Raw genomic sequence first — 19,823 nt, forward strand, 5'->3', positions numbered from 1 at the left:
TTCCCAGGAAAGGGTTGATGGCTTCCAATGTCTATAAGCTAATATTTTATATTTTGAGAATGTCAAGGAATGAATTACTCAATAGATCCAGATTAATTACGAAAGAAAAAGACTGAGGCATCTGGGAGTAAGAGTATTTAGCAACTGCAAGAATAGACTACATGCAGGTCTAAAACCTGCGTCAGCCATCAGGATGTTGTGACTACAAAACAAGCTTTCAGTACCCCATTGTGGCTGTTGTTCAGTTAAAGTCGTGTCTGACTCTTGCAACCCTGTGGACAACGGCAAGCCATGCTTCCCTGTCCCTCACTGTCTCCCAGAATTTGGTCAAACTCATGTCCATTGGGTTGGGGATGCTATTAAACCATCTCATCCTCTGCTGCCCTCTTCTTCTGCCTGTATCTTTCCCAGCATCAGGGTCTTTTCCAATGAGTCCACTGTTCCCATCAAGTGGCCAAGGTACTGGACCTGCACCTTCAGCATCAGCCCTTCCAATGAGCATTCAGGGTTGATTTCCTTCAGGATTGACTGGTGATCTCCGTGCTGTCCTAGGGACTCTCAAAAGTCTTTTCTAGCACCACAATTCAAAAGCGTCAATTCTTTGGCTCTCAGCCTTCTTTACAAAACAAGCTTTCAGTATCCCAGTACACTGTGATATTGTGTAAGGTTGAAATGCTAGTGTACTTACTGGGATAAAATCAGGATGGGCTTTTAAGTGAGAATAGATATGGTGACATTTTTTTTAAAGGAGTGTAGAATTATTCAGTTTGAAAAATTAATTCAAAGTGATCCTCAAGATATATACTGTTACATAAATTCAGATTTCATAGTTTTTAAAAAGACAGTAATGCATGTTATTTCTGTATACATGTATACATGTTGCTGCTGAGTCATTTCAGTTGTGTCCAACTCTGTGAGACCACATAGACGGCAGCCCACCAGGCTCCCCCGTCCCTGGGATTCTCCAGGCAAGAACACTGGAGTGCGTTGCCATTCCCTTCTCCAATGCATGAAAGTGAAAAGTGAAAGGGAAGTGGCTCAGTCATGTCTGATTCTTTGCGACCCCATGGACTGCAGCCTACCAGCCTCCTCTGTCCATGGGATTTTCCAGGCAAGAGTACTGGAGTGGGGTGCCATCGCCTTCTCCATGTATACATGTTATTACCCCAAATATTAGGATTTTGGATATCAGGCACACTTTATTTCAGAATGTCAGTTACAGACACAGCACTTCCTTCCCTGGCTGAGGTTTTCGGACTTTCTAAGGTGTCATCTAATAGTTACATATCCTTTTGGTAGAGGTCACTGCATATGCCTTTGGCCACATATTCTCAATTGTCTCATGTTAGAAACAGTATTCAGCCGAGGATGATGCCATGCGTTGATGGCCAAAGAATGAACATCTGGAAGGTGACTCAATCCAAACACATTGCTTTATTCCCTCAAATTTTACTAGTCAAATTTTAGAAGTTTGATATCATGCAGCAGCAATGTTTCTCAGTGTTAGGTTGGGTCTGTGTAACTAGTCAGCTTATTTTACTTGGAATACGCTGTGCTTAGTCAGTCAGTCGTGTCTGACTCTTTGTGACACCGTGAACTGTAGGTGTCACAGACTTCTCTGTCCAAGGGGATTCTCCAGGTAAGAATACTGGAGTGGGTTGCCAAACCCTCCTCCAGGGGATCTTTCCAACTCAGGGATCGAGCCCAGGTCTCCCACATAGCAGACAGATTCTTTACTGTCTGAGCCACCAGGGAAGCCCTGCACATGGATGCCAAATAGCAAAATCCTTGGTCTTTACTGAGGTGCATATGGGAAAATGTTTTGGGAGCTATTATGTGTGTGCATGTGTGTGTGCCCTCATTGAAGATGATTTATGAAGGAAAATTTCCACACTGTTTGCCTGCTGAAGGCCCAGAATTTGTTATTCCTTTCATTTCTCCGTGCAAAACAGACCAGTTTTTCTCCCAGACCCTCTCCCTTGTGATACAGAACCAAGGCAGCTGACACGCAGCGCTGATGTTGTTTCCCTGAGGTCTTCCTTCAACGCCCTGGTGCAGTCTGTACATCTCACGCCTCCTGAGATACCACAGGCAGCACATGTAGCATTTCCCCTAAAACAGAGCACAGAACACCATCCTTCTAACCTCGAAGATTAGTTTCCTCATCAGACTAAACATACCACCAAGGCAGGGCCCCGTATTTTATGGGGTCATTTCCTGAGGCTGGAAAAAGGATGGTGTGGACTTGTGCCCTTCCTGGTAAAGGGTTCAGCCTGAAACTAACCCTTTCTGCTCACATTTCTTGGCTAGGACAAGTCCCATGGCCCACTTAACTTCACAGAGGAGAGGGGCAGTCTTTCCTGGGCCTCCAAAAAGAAGGGAGTTAATCACAGTGAACAACCCAAATGACTACCTGAGAAATTGCCTGATTAAGTGGTATTAGTGGTCATTTCCCTATGGCTATAGCAAACAGCAGAGATGTATGGGAGACAGGTCAGTCCTCTCTCCATCTCTCCCTCCAACTCTGTCCTCTCTGAAAACAAATTCAGATGGTGGTGATGTAGTAGAGTGCACGGGTAAGTGTAAGTTATTAATAAGATTCCAGGCCTTGGATAGATAGGGTTTTGTACAGGTGTAAGGCATTTGCTTTCCTCTGCACTGAACAAGCTGGATGGTTTCTGCACCTTGGACATCAAAGAGATGTGGGGCTGGAGGCCCAGGAGTGAGAGGAAGCAGTGCCCTGAACATCAGCATCTGACCCCGAGAGCAGCCCCAGCAGCAGAGGTGATGGAAATGAGGTGTCAATGGTCAGCCAGAGCCTGGGCAGTGGAAAAGAGCTGAAAGGAGTCAGGCTGACATGGGTGTGGAATGGTGAAATCTAGTTGTAAGCTTTGTAAGCTATGATGAACCTAGACAGCATATTAAAAGCAGAGATCTCACTTTTCTGACCCTGTAGTCCTTATAGTCAAATATGGTCAAATGTCCATGTAGTCAAAGCTATGGTTTTTCCAGTAGTCATGTATAGATGTGAGAGTTGGACCATAAAAAAGGCTGAGCACTGAAGGGTTGGTGCTTTTGAACCGTGGTGCTGCAGAAGGCTCTTGAGAATCCCTTGGACTGCAAGGGGATCAAGCCAGTCAATCCTAAAGGAAATCAACCCTGATTATTCATTGGTAAGACCAATGCTGAAGCTGAAACTCCAATACTTTGGCCACATGATGCAAGAGCTGGCTCATTGGAAAAGACTCTGATGCTGGGAAAGGTTGAAGGCAGGAGGAAAAGGGGATGACGGAGGATGAGATGGTTGGATGGCATTTCCATTTCAATAGAGATGAGTTTGAGCAAATTCTGGGAGATACTGAGGGACAGGGGAGCCTGGCTTGCTGCAGTTCATGGGATCGCAAGGAGTCGGACATCACTGAGTGACTGAATAACAACAAGAACATCCCCTGGGGATTTTGGGCTTCAGTGTGGACAGGAAATCTCCTAATAATGGGAGGCAATGAAAGCCAGAGAAAATTCAGTTTGATGAATGCTGCCTGAGCTGAGTAGAATTCCCAGGCTAGCGGACCCTAGCCAAGTACCAGTTACATTAAAAAGAATTAATGATATAAGTTGATAATTGCACTGTGGTTAATATGAGAATATATGTATTGGGAAAGGACATACTTATCTAGGGAAAAGGCCTTCATATATGTAACTTATCCTCAATATGTTAAAGAAAGAAAGGCTGTGTGAGTTTTTGTGTGGATATAGAGAGAAGGCATACATGATAAAGCAAATTGGGTAGAATACAAACTAACAGTGAATGCAGGTAGAAGCTAACTGTGTCTTTGCACTGTTCTTATTTTTGCAATATTCTGTAAATTTTCAATTATTTTAGCCCCCAAACTAAAACAGAATGACATGACAGTGTGGCACATGTCATAATTCGGGTGACAAAGCCCATAGTAGGCTGGGGGAATATCCATCAGCTATGACTAGGGGTAAGGGATTCAGGGCAGGCTTCATGGAGAAGTTTCGGGAGAGACTGGAAGGATGACGACCTGACGGAGGTGTGTGAGGCCCTGGGCTATCTGACTGAGGTGGGAGCAGGACAGGCTGCAGGGAAGAACCGTGAGGTCCCGTCCATCCCGAGAGTCTGTTATGGAAGGGAGCTCTGTGTGTGTTCTGACCCTGCAGGGCTCGCCCCCCTCATGGTGAGTGTCATCTGTGTGCCCAGGAGTGCTGCCTCCTGCCTCTCTAGACAGTTACACAATCCTTCTCATTGCCGGGGCCGAGCCTCAGGGACCTTCAAGGGAAGAAAGCCTGAGGGAGGGGCTTGCAGACCAAAGTGGGCTGGGATGGGCAGGGCCCACACGCTTTGCTCTCCCCATAAAGGCTCAGCACTTCACTCATGTCAGGACTGTCTGCAGAGGCAGAAGCTCTGAGTCTCCACCTGGCAGGAAGCTCTCAGCTCCCGGCATCTGTGAGGAAGGAAGGGGATAGCTCTCCGTGCTGTGGGGAAGCTGAGTCTGAGACAAGATCCGAGTGTGTGGGGAGCCACGATGCCAGCTCAGGTCTGATCTTGGTCTCAGGGATGCAGAGTTTCAGAGAAAGGAACCTGTGGGCCCTTAATGATTTGAGGGTTGGATGCTGCTGCTGCTGCTGCTGCTGCTAAGTCGCTTGGATGAGGTGGGGTCTATTCCAGGAGGTTCGAGAATACTCAGAATCTCATCACTTTCCATTTGAGGTTTCCATATGCAGAAAGTTCAGAGATCATAATGGGAAGATGAAAAACGATGAATCAGCAAGGGTGGAAGGGAGAGAAAGAATGAACCCGCCAATGACGTTCTGTACCTCCTTTCTTCTTAGGGGCCAGGGTCCAGATTCTGCCTCCTGCTGTTCCTCTCTCTGGCCGCCAGAGGGCGGGGTGCAGGTAGGTCACTCAGGAGCAGCAGTTTCATCAGCTCACCCAGGTGCACAGTGGAGCGGAGGGAGTGGAGCTGGGCTGGATGCGGAGGTCCTGGCCCAGAGGGGAGTCGTGGAGATGCAGAGAAGCCACACTTTGTAGCCAAATTGAGCTGTGGCGTAGTGTTGATTGCTGGTCTCTCTGGATGTTTGGTCTGAAGCTAAGGCCTGTCCTGGGGCCCCAGTCTGTGCCTCTGTGTGGCTGAGGGGGCTCAGGGGAGTCATAGTGATGAAGACTGTTTTCTTCTAGCTGCTCCTGCTCCTATGGCCTTGGCTTTGGGATTTCCAGAGGGTGCTTGGTGGTCAGGGTTGTGTCCAGGGAACATTCTTCCCTAGTCCTCATCCTCGCAATTCCATTTATCACAGTAGGCATAAAGAGAGTTTTCATGTTTAATTAGTTGTGGAGAAGAGTGCAAGTTAAGTCTGTACTAGATGGTGGCTCAGCTAGTCTTAGCAGAGGAGACACTGACCTCTGGGGCTGCAAAGCCCAGTGATGAACCTGTGGAGAGGAAAGGAGCTGGGATTCAATGACCAGGAAGGCTGGAGTGAGCCGTGCGACACTATTAATGAGAATTATCCTCACATCCTCTACAGTGACCCCTTCTGTTGGGAAGTTCGGGGGAAACAAAACCTGTGCCCCTTTCCTGTCTTTCCTGCCCAGAACCTGCAAGGAAATCAAAGAAAGTTGCCATAGCGCAGGTGGTGAGTAATAAACCAACTCAGCATCCTCTCCTTTTGGCCCCTTTTCCACTACAGATCCTGGTCATGGAGATCAAAAGGGGTGTGCCTACCACTCCTGTCTGCTCCGACTCCAGCTTCAAGTCTAGGATATCTCCAGTGGGAATTTTGAGGCTTTTGGGTCCTATCTAGTTGTAGAAGACATGATTTTCTGAACACAGAGAGAATGTTCCTGGTGTTCCTGGTGACTCTTAGTTTGGCGACCAGAGCTCTGATGACTATAAGATTTTCTCCTTGTAAATAAGCTAAATAGTTAGTCTGCCCCAGTGTCATAGATTCTGGTAGGCAGAGACATAGAACCTTATTACTCACTATCACAGAAGTAGCCAGAGCATCAGCTTTTTCCTGTGCTGTTTCTCTGGTCCTGTCCCATCACAGTGATGTGAAGAGGTCCAGGAGATATCTGCACATGTAATTTGTTTGCCAAGCAGCTCATAAATTGGAATCATCAAGCAAGTACAAGTCTTTTCTGATATTACAGCTTATTTTCTTTGGGGCTGCATATGAGGAGGAACTCTGCACTTAAGGAATCTGAATCTCATAAAATGGGCAGTGACCATGCCTGCCCTTAGCTCTAAGTTGCACACATCCTGATGTGGACTTGAGATGTGGTCAGATGCTGTTATCCGGCCTCGAGTGGTCAGAAGGAGGCTCTATCCAGAGGGAGATACCATCTCTGTCTTCTTGGATGTTTGCTCTATAAAGCCTTTTTGAGAAGGAAGCATGGAGCAAAGGCAGTCAGTGTTTCTGCTCTTAGATTACGCACAGAGAATTGTCCTCAAGAAATGGGTGTGTGTGGGAGCCTTCAGGATACATTTCTGACTTCCCAAATTCTTTCTGGTAATGGGGCCTGACAGGGACTCCCTGTTCTCAGACAGGGGGTCTCTGGGCTCATTCCCTCTGCAGATGGCCTGTATCACCTCCGCACTGAGAATGGTGTCGTCTACCAGACCTTCTGTGACATGACCTCTTGGGGTGGTGGCTGGACCCTGGTGGCCAGCGTCCATGAAAACAACATGCTTGGGAAATGCACGTTGGGCGATCGCTGGTCCAGTCAGCAGGGCAACAGGGCTGACTACCCAGAGGGCGACGGCAACTGGGCCAACTACAACACGTTTGGGTCTGCAGAGGCCGCCACCAGCGATGACTACAAGGTGGGTGGCACTGAGTTTCCAGGTGGAAAGGGTGGGGAGAGGGGTGTGGCTGGAGCAGAGCATGTGGAAGGGAGGGTGGGAGACGGGGATGTGGAGGTGGGGCTGGAGAAGAAAGACAGAAGTCCATGTCTTGAATCACAGCTTCCTCCCACCAAGGCTGTTTGGGTGGTGGGGTCTCATTATCTACTGGAGGAGGGTGGGTATCTGTGACTGCTGCCACCTGCTTCCCTGGAGCCCTGAGCTCTCAGCTCAAGTGAGGGCTGTGTGTGTGGGTCTTTGGCTGGTGGCACCTCCTGGGCTGGTCAGGCTGAGTGTGTGTCCCTCTGCAGAACCCTGGCTACTACGACATTCAAGCTCAGGACCTGGGCATCTGGCACGTGCCCAACAAGTCCCCCCTGCAGCACTGGAGGAACAGCTCCCTGCTGAGGTACCACACCAACACTGGCTTCTTCCGGAGAATGGGACATAATCTTTTTGGACTCTACCAGGTACATGGCGCTGCTGGCTGGGGGATGGGGGCGGTCTTTTGGTGAGCTGAGAGCCAGTGTTTTGGATGAGGAGTAAGTCTGCTCTGTTCATTGCACTAAGAGGTACCTCTGCTTGGCTTTCTCCTACCTCTGGGTCCCTGTGAACTAGTGTGCTGCCTTTCAGAGGAACTGTGAGCCAGGAAGCACAAGAAGCTGGGGGAAGAAGGGGGTGGGTAAAGAAGGAGAAAAACAAGGGTCTTGAGGCTGGTTCGGTTCTGAGCTATGAGTAGGGATGGCAAAGAATCACTATCATTCAGACTGTTGTCTGAATAATGCCACCTGAGGGCATTAAATCCTCTACTTCCCAGTACAGCAGTATCTCTACTCTCCTCAATCTGTATATTCATCCCTGTAGAAATTCCCGGTGAAGTACGGAGCAGGGAAGTGCTGGACTGACAATGGCCCAGCCATTCCTGTGGACTATGACTTTGGCGATGCTGAGAAAACTGCATCTTATTACTCACCAAATGGTCAGCGTGAGTATCTGCTTCCAAAGCCCAGCCATCAATCCTTCGCTGCACTCTTGGGGAAAGGGTAAATAACAACAATTAATGATTGCCAGCATTTATGGAACACATATCAATACAAGACACCAAACTGTTTTCTAGAACCTTGTCATGGTTTTGTGTCATTTAATCATCCTGAGAAATCTATGGAGTTAGAAGAATATAAAGCCAGACTTCTTAATCAATATACTGTGTGATATAATAGTTAACGAAAGAGGCAAGCTAATGTTCCCAGGTGAGAACTACTTGGAAGGTAGTGAGAAAGATTTGTTTTTGTTATGATGGATAGCTATTATTTGAAAGAAGACATTTGTTCAGCATGATAAAACAGGAGACATGGGTTTGATACCTCAGTAGGGAAGGTCCCCTGGAGAAGGAAATGGCTACCCACTCCAGTGTTCTTGCTGGGAAAATCTCTAGGACAGAGGAACCTGGCGGGCTGAAGTCTATGGCGTCACAAAGAGTCGACCACGACCGAGAGACTAACGCTACTAAAGTTAACGTTTGGTGGGAAAATGTGAACCATCAGTTTTTACATTTACTATTTCAGGGAGAGCAGGTAATGGTAAGCAGGGCAAATAAAGTCATGGTAATTGGATGAGAAGTGTGCTAGCAGAAACCGATGGCCACTTCTGATCATTGCTTATTCCCGCTGGACCTCTGGAGGTCTTCATGCTGATCTCTCAGTGGACTCTAATTTTCCCTATGAGCCCTAGGCAGACAAGTGACTCTTGTGAACATGAGCCTTGGTCTTGTTACCTCAGATGGAAGGAGGTTCCCTTCCAGCCAAATTCAGAGCCAGGATGTAGTGGCCCTGTCCACAGAAGTGCTGGGTTTCATCCCCTAAGCTTGGAGTGCTGGGCGGTAACCTGACCTGTTGATTTAGGGAATCCCTGGGCTGGTCAAAGGGAAATTGTTTCCAGTTCATCTTTTGAATACTTAGGCTTTTCTCTGCCTCTTCTTTTCCAGGAGAATTTGTTGCAGGATTCGTCCAGTTCAGGGTGTTTAACAATGAGGGAGCAGCCAATGCCCTGTGTGCTGGGATGAGAGTCACTGGCTGTAACACTGAGTTTGTGAGTTTAGGGATGATCCCTGGCTTGTGTGTGTGTGTGTGTGTGTGTGTGTGTGTCTATGTGTGCGTGGGAAAACTTGATTGGGATGTTTGAATGTAAATCTCCTTGCCTTGCATTTTATTCTTTTGCAGGTATTTTGCGGACATACTTTTTAAATTGTTACTATTGCTTTTAAATTGAGATTCAATGGACATAAAACATTTTATTAGCTTCAAGTATATAACATAAAGATTCTATATTTTTATGTATTTTGAAATGATCATCACAGTAACTCTAGTCAACACCCACCACCACAAATAGTTTCAAATTCTTTTGTCTTGTGATGAAAATTTTTAATATCTACTCTCTTCGTAACTTTTCAGTGTACAAATCAGTATTATTAACTACAGTCACTAGTCTATACTTTACATCCCAGGACTTAGTTTATAACTGAAAGTTTGTACCTTTGTCCAGTGGATATAATTTCCTGTATTGAAGTCCAATTTATCTGTATTCTCATATATGATTAGTACTTTGAAGCTGTGTTTAAGAAGTATTTTCCTATGTCGAGATCATGATGATATTCTACATTCAATGGAGAAACTTTATGCTTTTATTTTTTCCCAGTATTGAGAAGCGAGCACCGTAGTTGTGGTTAGTGGAGACTGTCTCTGAAGGACATTTATGGCTGGGGGGCAGGAGGAAGAGAGAGTCAGAGCGCTAAGAGCAAGAGTATTCATTCACTACCTTTTCCTTCCACACCTGTCAGTCTGGGAAACGTGACCCTGAAGTCAAGGACATCTTCACTTCCCTGTTCAGTTACCAGTTGTCCATTTCTCAGTCGAGGTGTAATAGCTGTGTCTTCATGGAAGGGTCCCTAGATGATTTGGAGGGTGATGCAGGTGTGGGCTCTGGGAGTAGGGTGGGATGTGTTCCCCCTACACTGGCTTCCAAGGAACCTTATCTTGCTCATTAATGCTCATTTGCATGTACCCTTGCAAGCACTGATTCCTTAAAAATACATGCTAGGGAACCTACAAAGTGCAGCTATTAGAGATGCAGAGCTGACAGAGTCATCTTAAGGAACTCAGACTGAGTGGGAGAGACATATAAACGCAAGACTGCAATCTCATGTGGTATCGCCTGTGATAGCAACATAAAAAGGGGCTCTGGGAACACAATCCAGAAGCTTCTACCTGTACTATCGGCACACAGTTGATTCTGCAGGAAGGTGACATCTTTGCTGAATGTCGAAAGATGCGTGTAGAGTTCAATAGGCAGCAAGGGGCAGAGTAGTGTCCTTGAGCATGAGTAACTGACATGTTCAGAATCACTGGGATTTAATAGACCATGGTATGTTGAGGGGGCAGTGAGCTGTTGTGTAAATTGTATCATGGTATGCACATGGTGTAGAATTAAGAGCTGATGCTGGAAATACTTGCAAGAAGTAGGGCAAAGAGGGGCTTTTGCATTATGTCCAGGACACAGAGTTTATGTTATAGGTGATGGGACACCTATCATCTGATGTTATGGGACACATCAGAGGAGTTTGACCAGATTAGTGACTTGATCACTTTGGTTTAGCAAGGAGGGGGACATGGATTCAAGAGCAGGGAAATAAGAGTCAATGAGACCATGAGGCAGGTGTAAAGGTACAGATGTGAAATAGTAAGGACCTGAGCCAGGGTGGCCTTGATAAATTTGAAAGAGCAAGCATGGATGCATAAACAGTGAAATCAGCAGTTCTTGAAGATTAAATGGACGTGGGGGATGGGAAGTGAAAGAGGCAACAGACTTCAGGGTTTTGTTTTGGGTGATTGGCTATCAGTTAAGATGGGTGACAAGAAGATAAATAGATTCAAGGGCAGCAAGAGAGTGAATTAGTTTTGTTTTGCTTAAGTGGAGTTTTAGATCTAGTGATATGTAGGTGGAGACATTCACAGGGCAGCTGGATAGGGGGTTTCAAGCCCAGAAAATACCTGGCTGGTCATTCAGATTAGGAGTATATCTTGGCAATATATGATTATGCTGGTTCTAGCAAAAGTCATGGGTGAAGACAGACCATCATTGTGAGAGTGAGGTGTGGACAGAACTGTGAGCAATAAATAGCCTTTGGGGGATCCATTGAGGAAAAAGCGTGGTTGAGGGGCCTGAGAATAAGCATGAAGGAAGGTAGAAAGGAATTCAGGAAAGCATGGTTTCAGAGTCCACTGGAGGGAAATGTTTTTTCAGGGGAGGGGTCAAGGCAAGTAGGAAGAAGACCAAACTTACAGGGGATTCGGCCATTAAGAGCTCACTGGTGTGTTTACAGCCAACTCCTCACTGTGTCTTCTCCTGCCCCCCAGCACTGCATTGGTGGAGGAGGATTCTTCCCAGAGGGCAATCCAGTGCAGTGTGGGGATTTCTCCTCCTTTGACTGGAACGGATACGGAGCTCACCAGGGTTACAGCTCCAGCCGGGAGATCACTGAGGCAGCTGTGCTCCTGTTCTACCGCTGAGAGCTGTGTGGTGTGAGGCACGGAACCCAGCTCCTAAGCCCAGACCCTCAGAGATGGAAAAATGGAACGCTAACAAGGAGGGGAAGGGAATAAATTACATCACTTTGTGCACTTTGTGACTCTCACTGTCTTTTAATTCCCTTTACAAATTGAAACCTGGAGTGATGTTTTACAATAATGCCTTGTAAGCTGGTGATTTCCACTTTAGAATTCCAGAGTTTGGAACTTCTAGTCTCAGGTACCCCAGACATATGTGCTTCTCTTTCTAGGGAACCCCTATGGGAGACTGAGGAGCAGGGAAAAATCATTCTTAATTTTACTACCATTCTATTATTGGTTAGCCAAATCAAGCTCTCTGCATGAGTATCTTAAAGAGGAAAAGCTGGTTATTATTTAGTTTCAGTAGGAAAAAAAGAAACTGAGGTCACAGCTGTCCATTTCCTTTATTCCTCCAGTTTTGACAGTTGGGACAGTGTCTCTAAAATGATTGGGTACTATTTGCAACATCTGTGTTTTGGGGAGGGTTCTCACAATACCAAGGAATTCACTGACAGCTAGTAGGGTGTCCTACAACTCAACTCCATTTTAAGGAGACAGCGTCAGATCCCCATGTGAAGGGCTCAGTCCTACCAGTCTGCCCCTGAATCCCCTACTCCAGACACCGGTTGCAAGTCCAGATTGTCACCGGTGCTTTGACTGACTGGCTGTAGATGGGAGGTTCCAGTGAATCCCTCCTTGGGTTCAATTAAATTGCTAGAGTGGCTCAGAGAACTCAGTGAAAGAGTTTATCTACTAGATGATGAGTTTATTAGAAAAGGGTGTAACTCAGGAACAGCCAGATGGAAGAGACAGCTGGAGCCAGTACAGGTGAAGAGCCCAGAGCTTCCTTGCCCTCTCTGAGTGCAGCGTTTCTCCCTAGTCTCCACATATTCACCAACCCTGAAGCTCTCTAAACCATATCCTTTTGGGGTTTTACACAGACAGGTTTGATTAAATCATTGACTAGGGAAATTGATTCAACCTTCCAACCCTCTTCTCTTTAGGAGAGTCAGGGTGAATGGGCTTGAAAGTTTCAACCCTCTCATTTCAAGGCAGATTCTAACTTCACTAACATGACTGAAGATCTCTGAGGCAGAGTCTGAAAGTAGCCCATTCCAACTGAACTAGAATTGTTGGTTTTTGCAGAAACAGAAGCAGTGGGTTCCGAATGATATTATCTGCGAAGTTCAAATAAGTCCAGCTGGTACCTAGTGCCCAAGCAAGATTCACCCAAGTGTCAAGATAAATTTCTTTTGGATAAATTGATCCTCCAAATTCTGTCCACAGAATCACACCAGAGCTTGTAGCTGGATGTCCCCAATCTGTAATGCATCGTAAAGTTATCCTTTGTCAGCTTGGATTTGGCACTGTCCCAGGTCATGGGCTGGAATCCAAAAGCCAGACCTCACAGTCAAAGAAGTTGAATCATGGATTGCAGGTTCATCAAAATTCTGGTCAACATCACAAACACACTTTCTTGTAAGAAGACTTGATTTTACCATTTTTCTTTACCATGTTAGTGTGAGAAGGTAGTACCAAACTCAGATTCAAGCTTTGACGAATCTGGTTCTCATTTGTAATTTAATTCTGCATTGTTCTGTGATTGATCATATGGTGTATGTCTTTGGTCTGCAAGCTGCCAGGATCATGACCCATGTATTAGATGATTCGAGTGCTGAGCATGCCTTGTCAGTGCGTCATTTTGCTTTCACATCGTGACAACACCAAACCAAATCCTTCATTGAGAATATCTCTGGTAGATTTGCCAAGGTCAGCAATGTACGTTGCTCACACGCAGAGTTCTGTGTATAGATCTGATGGCAAGACTGTGAGAAGAGGTGGTCCGGTGTCTCCTTGGTGAGTTCTGCAGCCACAGCTGAGGCCATGGGGTTTGCTCTGGGTTGAGCAGCAGCTATCCTGGTTGGAAGGTGAAGTGAAAGCCATGTGGTTGTTCTTGGCTAAACCTGATTTGCATGGTAGTTGGTCAACGATGGTTAATGTACAGTTGACCCTAGAACAATGTGTGGGTTGTGGTCACCAATCCTCCAAACAGTCTAAAATCCACATATAACTTATGGTTGATCATTTGTACCCATAGTTTCTTCATATCTGCAGTTCCTCTGGGTCTATGTTCCACATCTTCAGATTCAACAAGTCATGAATTGTGTGCTGTGCTGTGCTTAGTATCTCAGTCATGTCTGACTCTTTGTGACCCCATGGACTGTAGCCCATCAGGCACCTCTGTCCATGGGAATTCTCCATGCAAGAATACTGGAGTGGGTAGCCTATCCCTTCTCCAGGGGATCTTCATGAGTTGTGTAGTACTATATGATTTAATATTGGAAAAAGCCAAAATATAAGTGGATGAGCACAGTTCAAACCAGCTTTACTCATGGGTGAGCTGTGTTTGCTTTTTTCCAGTATCTTCTCTTTTTTCTCCTCCCTAATAAATCTTTCCCCCTTACTAGCTCATTCCAGATTTCCGTCCTTCTCCTTTGTGCTTTCTTTCTTACTCCTTTTTGTTACCTTTTGCCTTATTTCTCTCTCTTTATGTCAGATTGCTACAAATCCCAGCTTGAATCTGCTAGATGTGTAAAGCCAATCTACTGATGCAGGATTGTGGTGAAGGAAAGTGCAGCATTTACTGCAGACTCTAAGCAAGGAGTTTGGGTAGCTAATGCTCAAATCCTGGACCCTGAACTCCCAACTGGCTTTCAGAAAAAAGTGTTTAAAGGCAGGATAGGTAAGAGGGTTGCTGTATGCAAGATCAACAGGTGGACACTCTTCTGATTGGTTGTTGGTGGGGTAATTGGGACTCAACATCATCAACCTTCTCCAACTGATCTGGAGTCCACCTACTTGTGGTCAGCCCTCAGTTACCTTCTTCCATATGTTGTGGGTTTCATTATCTGCAAATCATCTTGAAGGATATGGCTCAGAAGAGATTTGTCATCTGGAAGGAATATGTTTGGAGTCCTGGCAAACTTCTGTTTCTTTTCTCTTGAAAACTCAACAGTCAGTTTTACGGGTCTCAGGCTAGGAATCCCTGGGTCTTGACGACCTCTGTGAATTTGTCAGTTTTCTTCTCTATGTTCTTTTCAGTTTGCTTCTGTAGCCTCATGAGCTGCTTCCCCCTCCCTCTCTCCACTAATGGATGTTGCTCTTCTTTCTCTTCTCCTCCAGGGTGGCTGCTACTGCCTCATACTTCCAATCAGCCTCGTGAGCTAGGTGCCCTAGGCAGGAAAACTTGCTCATAGGTGTCAGATGCACATAGATGTCAAGATGTCACCTTGAGGATGGCAGGGATCACTGTCCACTTTTTCATGTCATAGGGTGGTGAGATCCCATCAAGTACCTTGAGGTGGTCCAGAGTGGCCTGGCCTTGCCTGGTCTTGGGGGTACCATGTCTCACACTGTCAGCCAGAAGATGCAGTCGAGGGTTTGGATTTGGGAGAGGTTGGTGTTCATCTGCTTGCGGAGGAAGGCCAGGCACTTCAACTTGTTTCTGTAGAAACTGCCAGGAAATATTGATTCTCCAGCAGTGCAGGAATACCACCTTCTGGCCCAGAAGCACCTTCTTGGCCAGGGTGGCTGCCAGGTAGGCCAGGAGATGGCCTCAGCTATCAAACACCAGGACCTGCCCTTCTGCCGTCTTTGGCAGTTGTGTGGGAAAGAAACTTTTGTTACTTAAACAGGATACTGAGTCTATAGCTGTTTACTTTTGTAATTCATTAAACTGTCTATTTATGCTTTCAATCCTTTTCTGTAAGTGTATTAATTTTTTATAATAAAGTATTTTTTTTAAACAATAAATCCTAAATAGTTCACAGGGAGAAGCTGGACTGGATGCAAGTTTGGAATGGGGCAGCTTTAAGTCACACTATTCTCTCTCCACAGACACAGACTGACAATTTTTTTTCCTAAAGTAGATTTTGAATTATGCTGTTGTGGACTGGTGATTGGTGATGAATCTAAATTCACAAAAAACAATACTCTTTCATAATCAAATATTTATTTACTCTTTTACATTGACTGTGAGGTTCACAACAAACTGTGGACAATTCTTCAAGAGATGGGAATACCAGACCACCTGACCTGCCTCTTGAGAAATCTGTATGCAGGTCAGGAAGCAACAGTTAGAACTGGACATAGAACAACAGACTGGTTCCAAATAGGGAAAGGAGTCCATCAAGGCTGTATATTGTCACCCTGATTATTTAACTTATATGAAGAATACGCCATGAGAAATGCTGGATTGGATGAAGCACAAGCTAGAATCAAGATTGCCAGGGAAATATCAATAATATGCAGATAACACCACATTTAGGGCAGAAAGCAAAGAAGAACTGAAGAGCCTCTTGATGAAAGTGAAAGAGAGCGAAAAAGTTGGCTTAAAACTCAACATTCAGAAAACCAAAATCATGGCATCTGGTCCCATCACTACATGGCAGATAAATGCAGAAACAATGGAAACAACGAGGGACTTTATTTTTTGGCTCCAAAATCACTGCAGATGGTGACTGCAGCCATGGAATTAAAAGACGCTTGCTCCTTGGAAGAAAAGTTATGAAAAACCTAGACAGTATATTAAAAAGTAGAGACATTACTTTGCTGACAAAGTCTATCTAGTCATAGCTATGGTTTTTCCAGTAGTCATGTATGGATGTGAGAGTTGGACTATAAAGAAAGCTGAGAGCTGAAGAAGTGATGCTTTTGAAGTGTGGTGTTATAGAAGACTCTTGAGAGTCCCTTGGACAGCAAGGCCATCCAACCAGTCCATCCTAAAGGAAATCAATCCTGAATATTCATTGGAAGGACTGATGCTGAAGCTGAAACTCCAATACTTTGGCCACCTGATGCAAAGAACTGACTCATTGGAAAAGACCTTGATGCTGGGAAAGATTGAAGGCGGGAGGAGAAGGGGATGACAGAGGATGAGATGGTCGGATGGCATCACTGACACAATGCACATGAGTTTGAGTGAACTCCAGGAGCTGGTGATGGACATGGAGGCCTGGCGTGCTGCAGTTCATGAGGTCAAAAAGAGTTGGACATGACTGAGTGACTGAACTGAACTGAGCATTCCTCCACCCTGTAAAGATTTCCAGCATGTTCCCCACACAGTCCAGCCACAAACTCTTCCACGTCTCCCCAGCTGAGCCTGTCCTGTACTGGAAGATCTGTTGGCTGCAATCCCCACCTCCTAGCATCTCCCTTGCTTTCCCCAGCTCCTCTTCACGGCCAGTGCTTTAATGTTCCTTGCTGCTTCTACAGTTTCCTTCCTAGCTTCTGTCCCTGATTCCTAACTTCTGGTGCACGGGAAGTTCAGAGATGAGAGAAATTGATCTACAGGGCACAAGGGCACAAAATGGGGAAGGGAAAAGTGGAGAGGGCAAGTGCCAGGTGTTCTCATAATCCCACTGACCAGCGGCAGTGGGTTGCTCTTTCCTTTCAGGTATGTGAGAAATGTGACGCTAAAGCCCATCCTGACAGCCTGTTTCCAGCACCACTTCTGATGCTTTTTATCTTAGCCTGTGTCCTCCACACATGGAAACCTGAGGCAAAGATGAAAGTGCCAACACACGAGTTGCTATATGCCAATTCAGAAAGATAAGGACCAGGAAAAAAAGAACGCAATGAAGAAAAGCCTCAGGAACTCTGTGATGTATGATCACTCTGCCTGTCTTTCTCTCTTTCTTTGGCAAATTAGAATTCTTTTTATACATATATGCTAAAATACCCACGTGGTTCTGCTATGTTATTTGCCCTAAAAAGGCGGGGTGAGGCAGAGTGAAGAATCCCAGTGCATCTGAGGGGGGCTTTCCACAAAGTAGAGAATGGTAACCCTGTCTCCAGGCTACTGTCCCTCTTGCTGTTCCCAGTCCCCAATTCCTGCAGCAGGAAACCCCTGTGGTCTGGCCCTGGCACTGGGAGAGTAGAAGGTACCTGAAGGGCCGGGTGAGTGAATGAGGACGTATGACCTTTGAAACAAAAACACTGCAGTGTTGGGAGCGGGCTCTCTGTGGCTCGGGCAGCTGACTGGGCCTCCTGCTCTGTGGCACAGGTCGGTGGGTGTGGGATGGCCACTCCTCCAGGAGCAAGGAAGGCTCTGTCTCAACAGAATAGTTTCTCAAAATTGCTTCTGGTACAAAATGAATGTACCAGAGATGTGAGGTGTGGAGCTGCAGAGGCCAGGCCAGCCACCCTCCCCAGACCTCAGGTCATGGCGGCACAGGTGAGGCGGGTGGGGGTGCTGCTGCTCTGGGAGGACTCGCAGGCGCATCTAGAAGGAAGCACAGTGAGTTTGTGAGTTTGTGTGTGCATTTAGAGAGAGGGAATACATGATAAAGCAAACGGGGTGAAATACGAAAAAATATTATTCACATTCTTACTAACCCTCCTCCACCCTGTAAGCATTTCCTGTGAATATTTATTTTTCAAAACAAAGATGAATTTAGGTAGAAACTATACGGATTTTTTAAAGTAATATTGTTATTTTGGCAATGTTCTGTAAATTTTCAATTATTTCTAACCCAAAAGTAAATAAAAGAAATACATGACAGTGTGGCATGCCACAATTGGGGGTTGGAGAAAGTCCAGTAGTAGGACAGTGAAGCATCCATCAGCCTTGCCTGGGGTGGGGGTGTCAGGGCAGGCTTCATGGAGAAGTTTCGGGAGAGACTGGAAGGATGACGACCTGACGGAGGTGTGTGAGGCCCTGGGGCACCTGACTCAGGTGGGAGCAGGACAGGCTGCAGGGGAGAACCGTGAGGTCCCGTCCATCCCGAGAGTCTGTTAGGAAGGGAGCACTGTGTGTGCTCTGACCCCGCAGGGCTCGCCCTCCTCATGGTGAGTGTCACCTGTGTGCCCAAGAGTGCTGCCTCCTGCCCCTCCAGACAGTCACTCATTCCTTCTCATTGCCGGGGCCGAGCCTCAGGAACCTTCAAGGGAAGACAGCTTGACGGCGGGACCTGTGGCCCAATGTGGGCTGGGATGGGCAGGGCCCACACTTTGCTCTCCCCAAAGGCTCAGCATTTCACCCACCTCAGACTCTCTGCAGAGGCGGTACTCTAAGTCTCCACCTGGCACGGAACTCTCTGCTCCTGTCATCTGCGAGGATGGAAGGAGGGAGCTCTCTGTGAAGTGACGAATCTGTTCTGAGTCTGAGACAAGATCCGGGTGTGTGAGGAACCACAATTCCAGCTCCCTGGTCTTAGTCTCAGGGATGAAGAGATTCAGAGAAAGAAATGCATGGCCCCTTAAGGCTTCGTAGGGTTGGATGGCGTGGGGGCTATTTCAGGAGGTTCCAGAATGCCTAGAAAGCCATCACTTTCTGTTGAGTTTTCCTTACTAGGAAGTTGACGGAACAAGATGAGGGCAAGAGAATGAATGGAATCACCGTTTGCATGTCCTTGAGAGGACACGGCCCAGATTCTGCCTCCTGCTGTTCCTCTCTGTGGCCACCAGAGGTCCCAGTGCAGGTAAGTCACTCAGGAGCTGCTGCTTCTTCAGCTCACGCAGGTGTGCACCCAGGTAGAGCAGAGGGAGCAGAGCTGGGTAGGAGGCTGATGTTCTGGCCCAGAGAGGGAGTCGTGCAGATGCAGAGAAGTCACATTTTGCAGCTGACAGAACTGTGGTCTGCGTGCTGATTGCCTGGCCTCTCTGGATCTGATCTGAAGCTAATGCATGTCTTGGGGCCCCACTCTATGCCTCTGGGTGGCTGAGGGAGCTCAGGGAGCTCAGGGGAGCTATGGAGAAGACAGCGCTTCCTTCCAGTTGCTCCTGCTCCTATTGCCTTGGCCTCGGGGTTCCCAGAAGGAGCTGGTGAGGGTTGTGGCAACGAGCAACCTTGTCTAGTTTTCCATCCTCTCAAGTCCAAAGGTCACAGTAGAAGTAATGATACTTTTTATTTTTAATTAGCTGAGCAGAAGAATGCAAGTGTCAAGCATGTACTAGATCATGGTCAGCTAGTCTTACCCGAGAGCATCCTGACCTTTGTGGCTTCACAGTCCAGTGATGAACTGGTAAAGTGGGCAGGGACTGGGAGGTGATGGCCTGGAAGGCTGGTGTGAGCAGCTTCAGACTGTTAGAGAATTATACTTGCATCCTTTAGCAGCATCCCGTTCTCCTGAGACATTTTGCAAGAGCAGAACCTGTGCCCCTTTCCAATCTTTCCTGCCTCGAAGCAGCAAGGAAACCTAAAAAAGTTGTGGTGAAGCAGGTAGTAAGTAATAAACCAATCCAGGATCCTCTCATTTTAAACACTTTTAAGCTGAACAGATCCCCGTAATGGAGATAAAGAACAGTGCGCCCATCTCTTCTGTTTATCCTGGTGACTCTTGAGCAGTGATGAGTGTAA

At 46.5% G+C, this 19,823-nt stretch overlaps 1 protein-coding gene and 1 pseudogene across 1 annotated transcript; one reads left to right on the forward strand and one right to left on the reverse strand.

Moving 5' to 3' along the window:
* Positions 1 to 6,542: 6,542 nt before the first annotated feature.
* Positions 6,543 to 11,544, forward strand: LOC133245250 (intelectin-1-like; the record flags this gene model as incomplete). Its single annotated transcript, XM_061413190.1, has 5 exons — positions 6,543 to 6,842; positions 7,172 to 7,330; positions 7,725 to 7,845; positions 8,845 to 8,948; positions 11,273 to 11,544. Coding segments are annotated over 5 exons (837 nt in total), but the record flags the coding sequence as incomplete, so codon positions are not given.
* Positions 11,545 to 14,303: 2,759 nt separating this feature from the next.
* Positions 14,304 to 19,601, reverse strand: LOC133245064 (large ribosomal subunit protein uL13-like; annotated as a pseudogene).
* Positions 19,602 to 19,823: the final 222 nt, after the last annotated feature.

Source organism: Bos javanicus, chromosome 3, assembly GCF_032452875.1.
Source record: "Bos javanicus breed banteng chromosome 3, ARS-OSU_banteng_1.0, whole genome shotgun sequence".
NCBI classification, from domain to species: domain Eukaryota; kingdom Metazoa; phylum Chordata; class Mammalia; order Artiodactyla; family Bovidae; genus Bos; species Bos javanicus.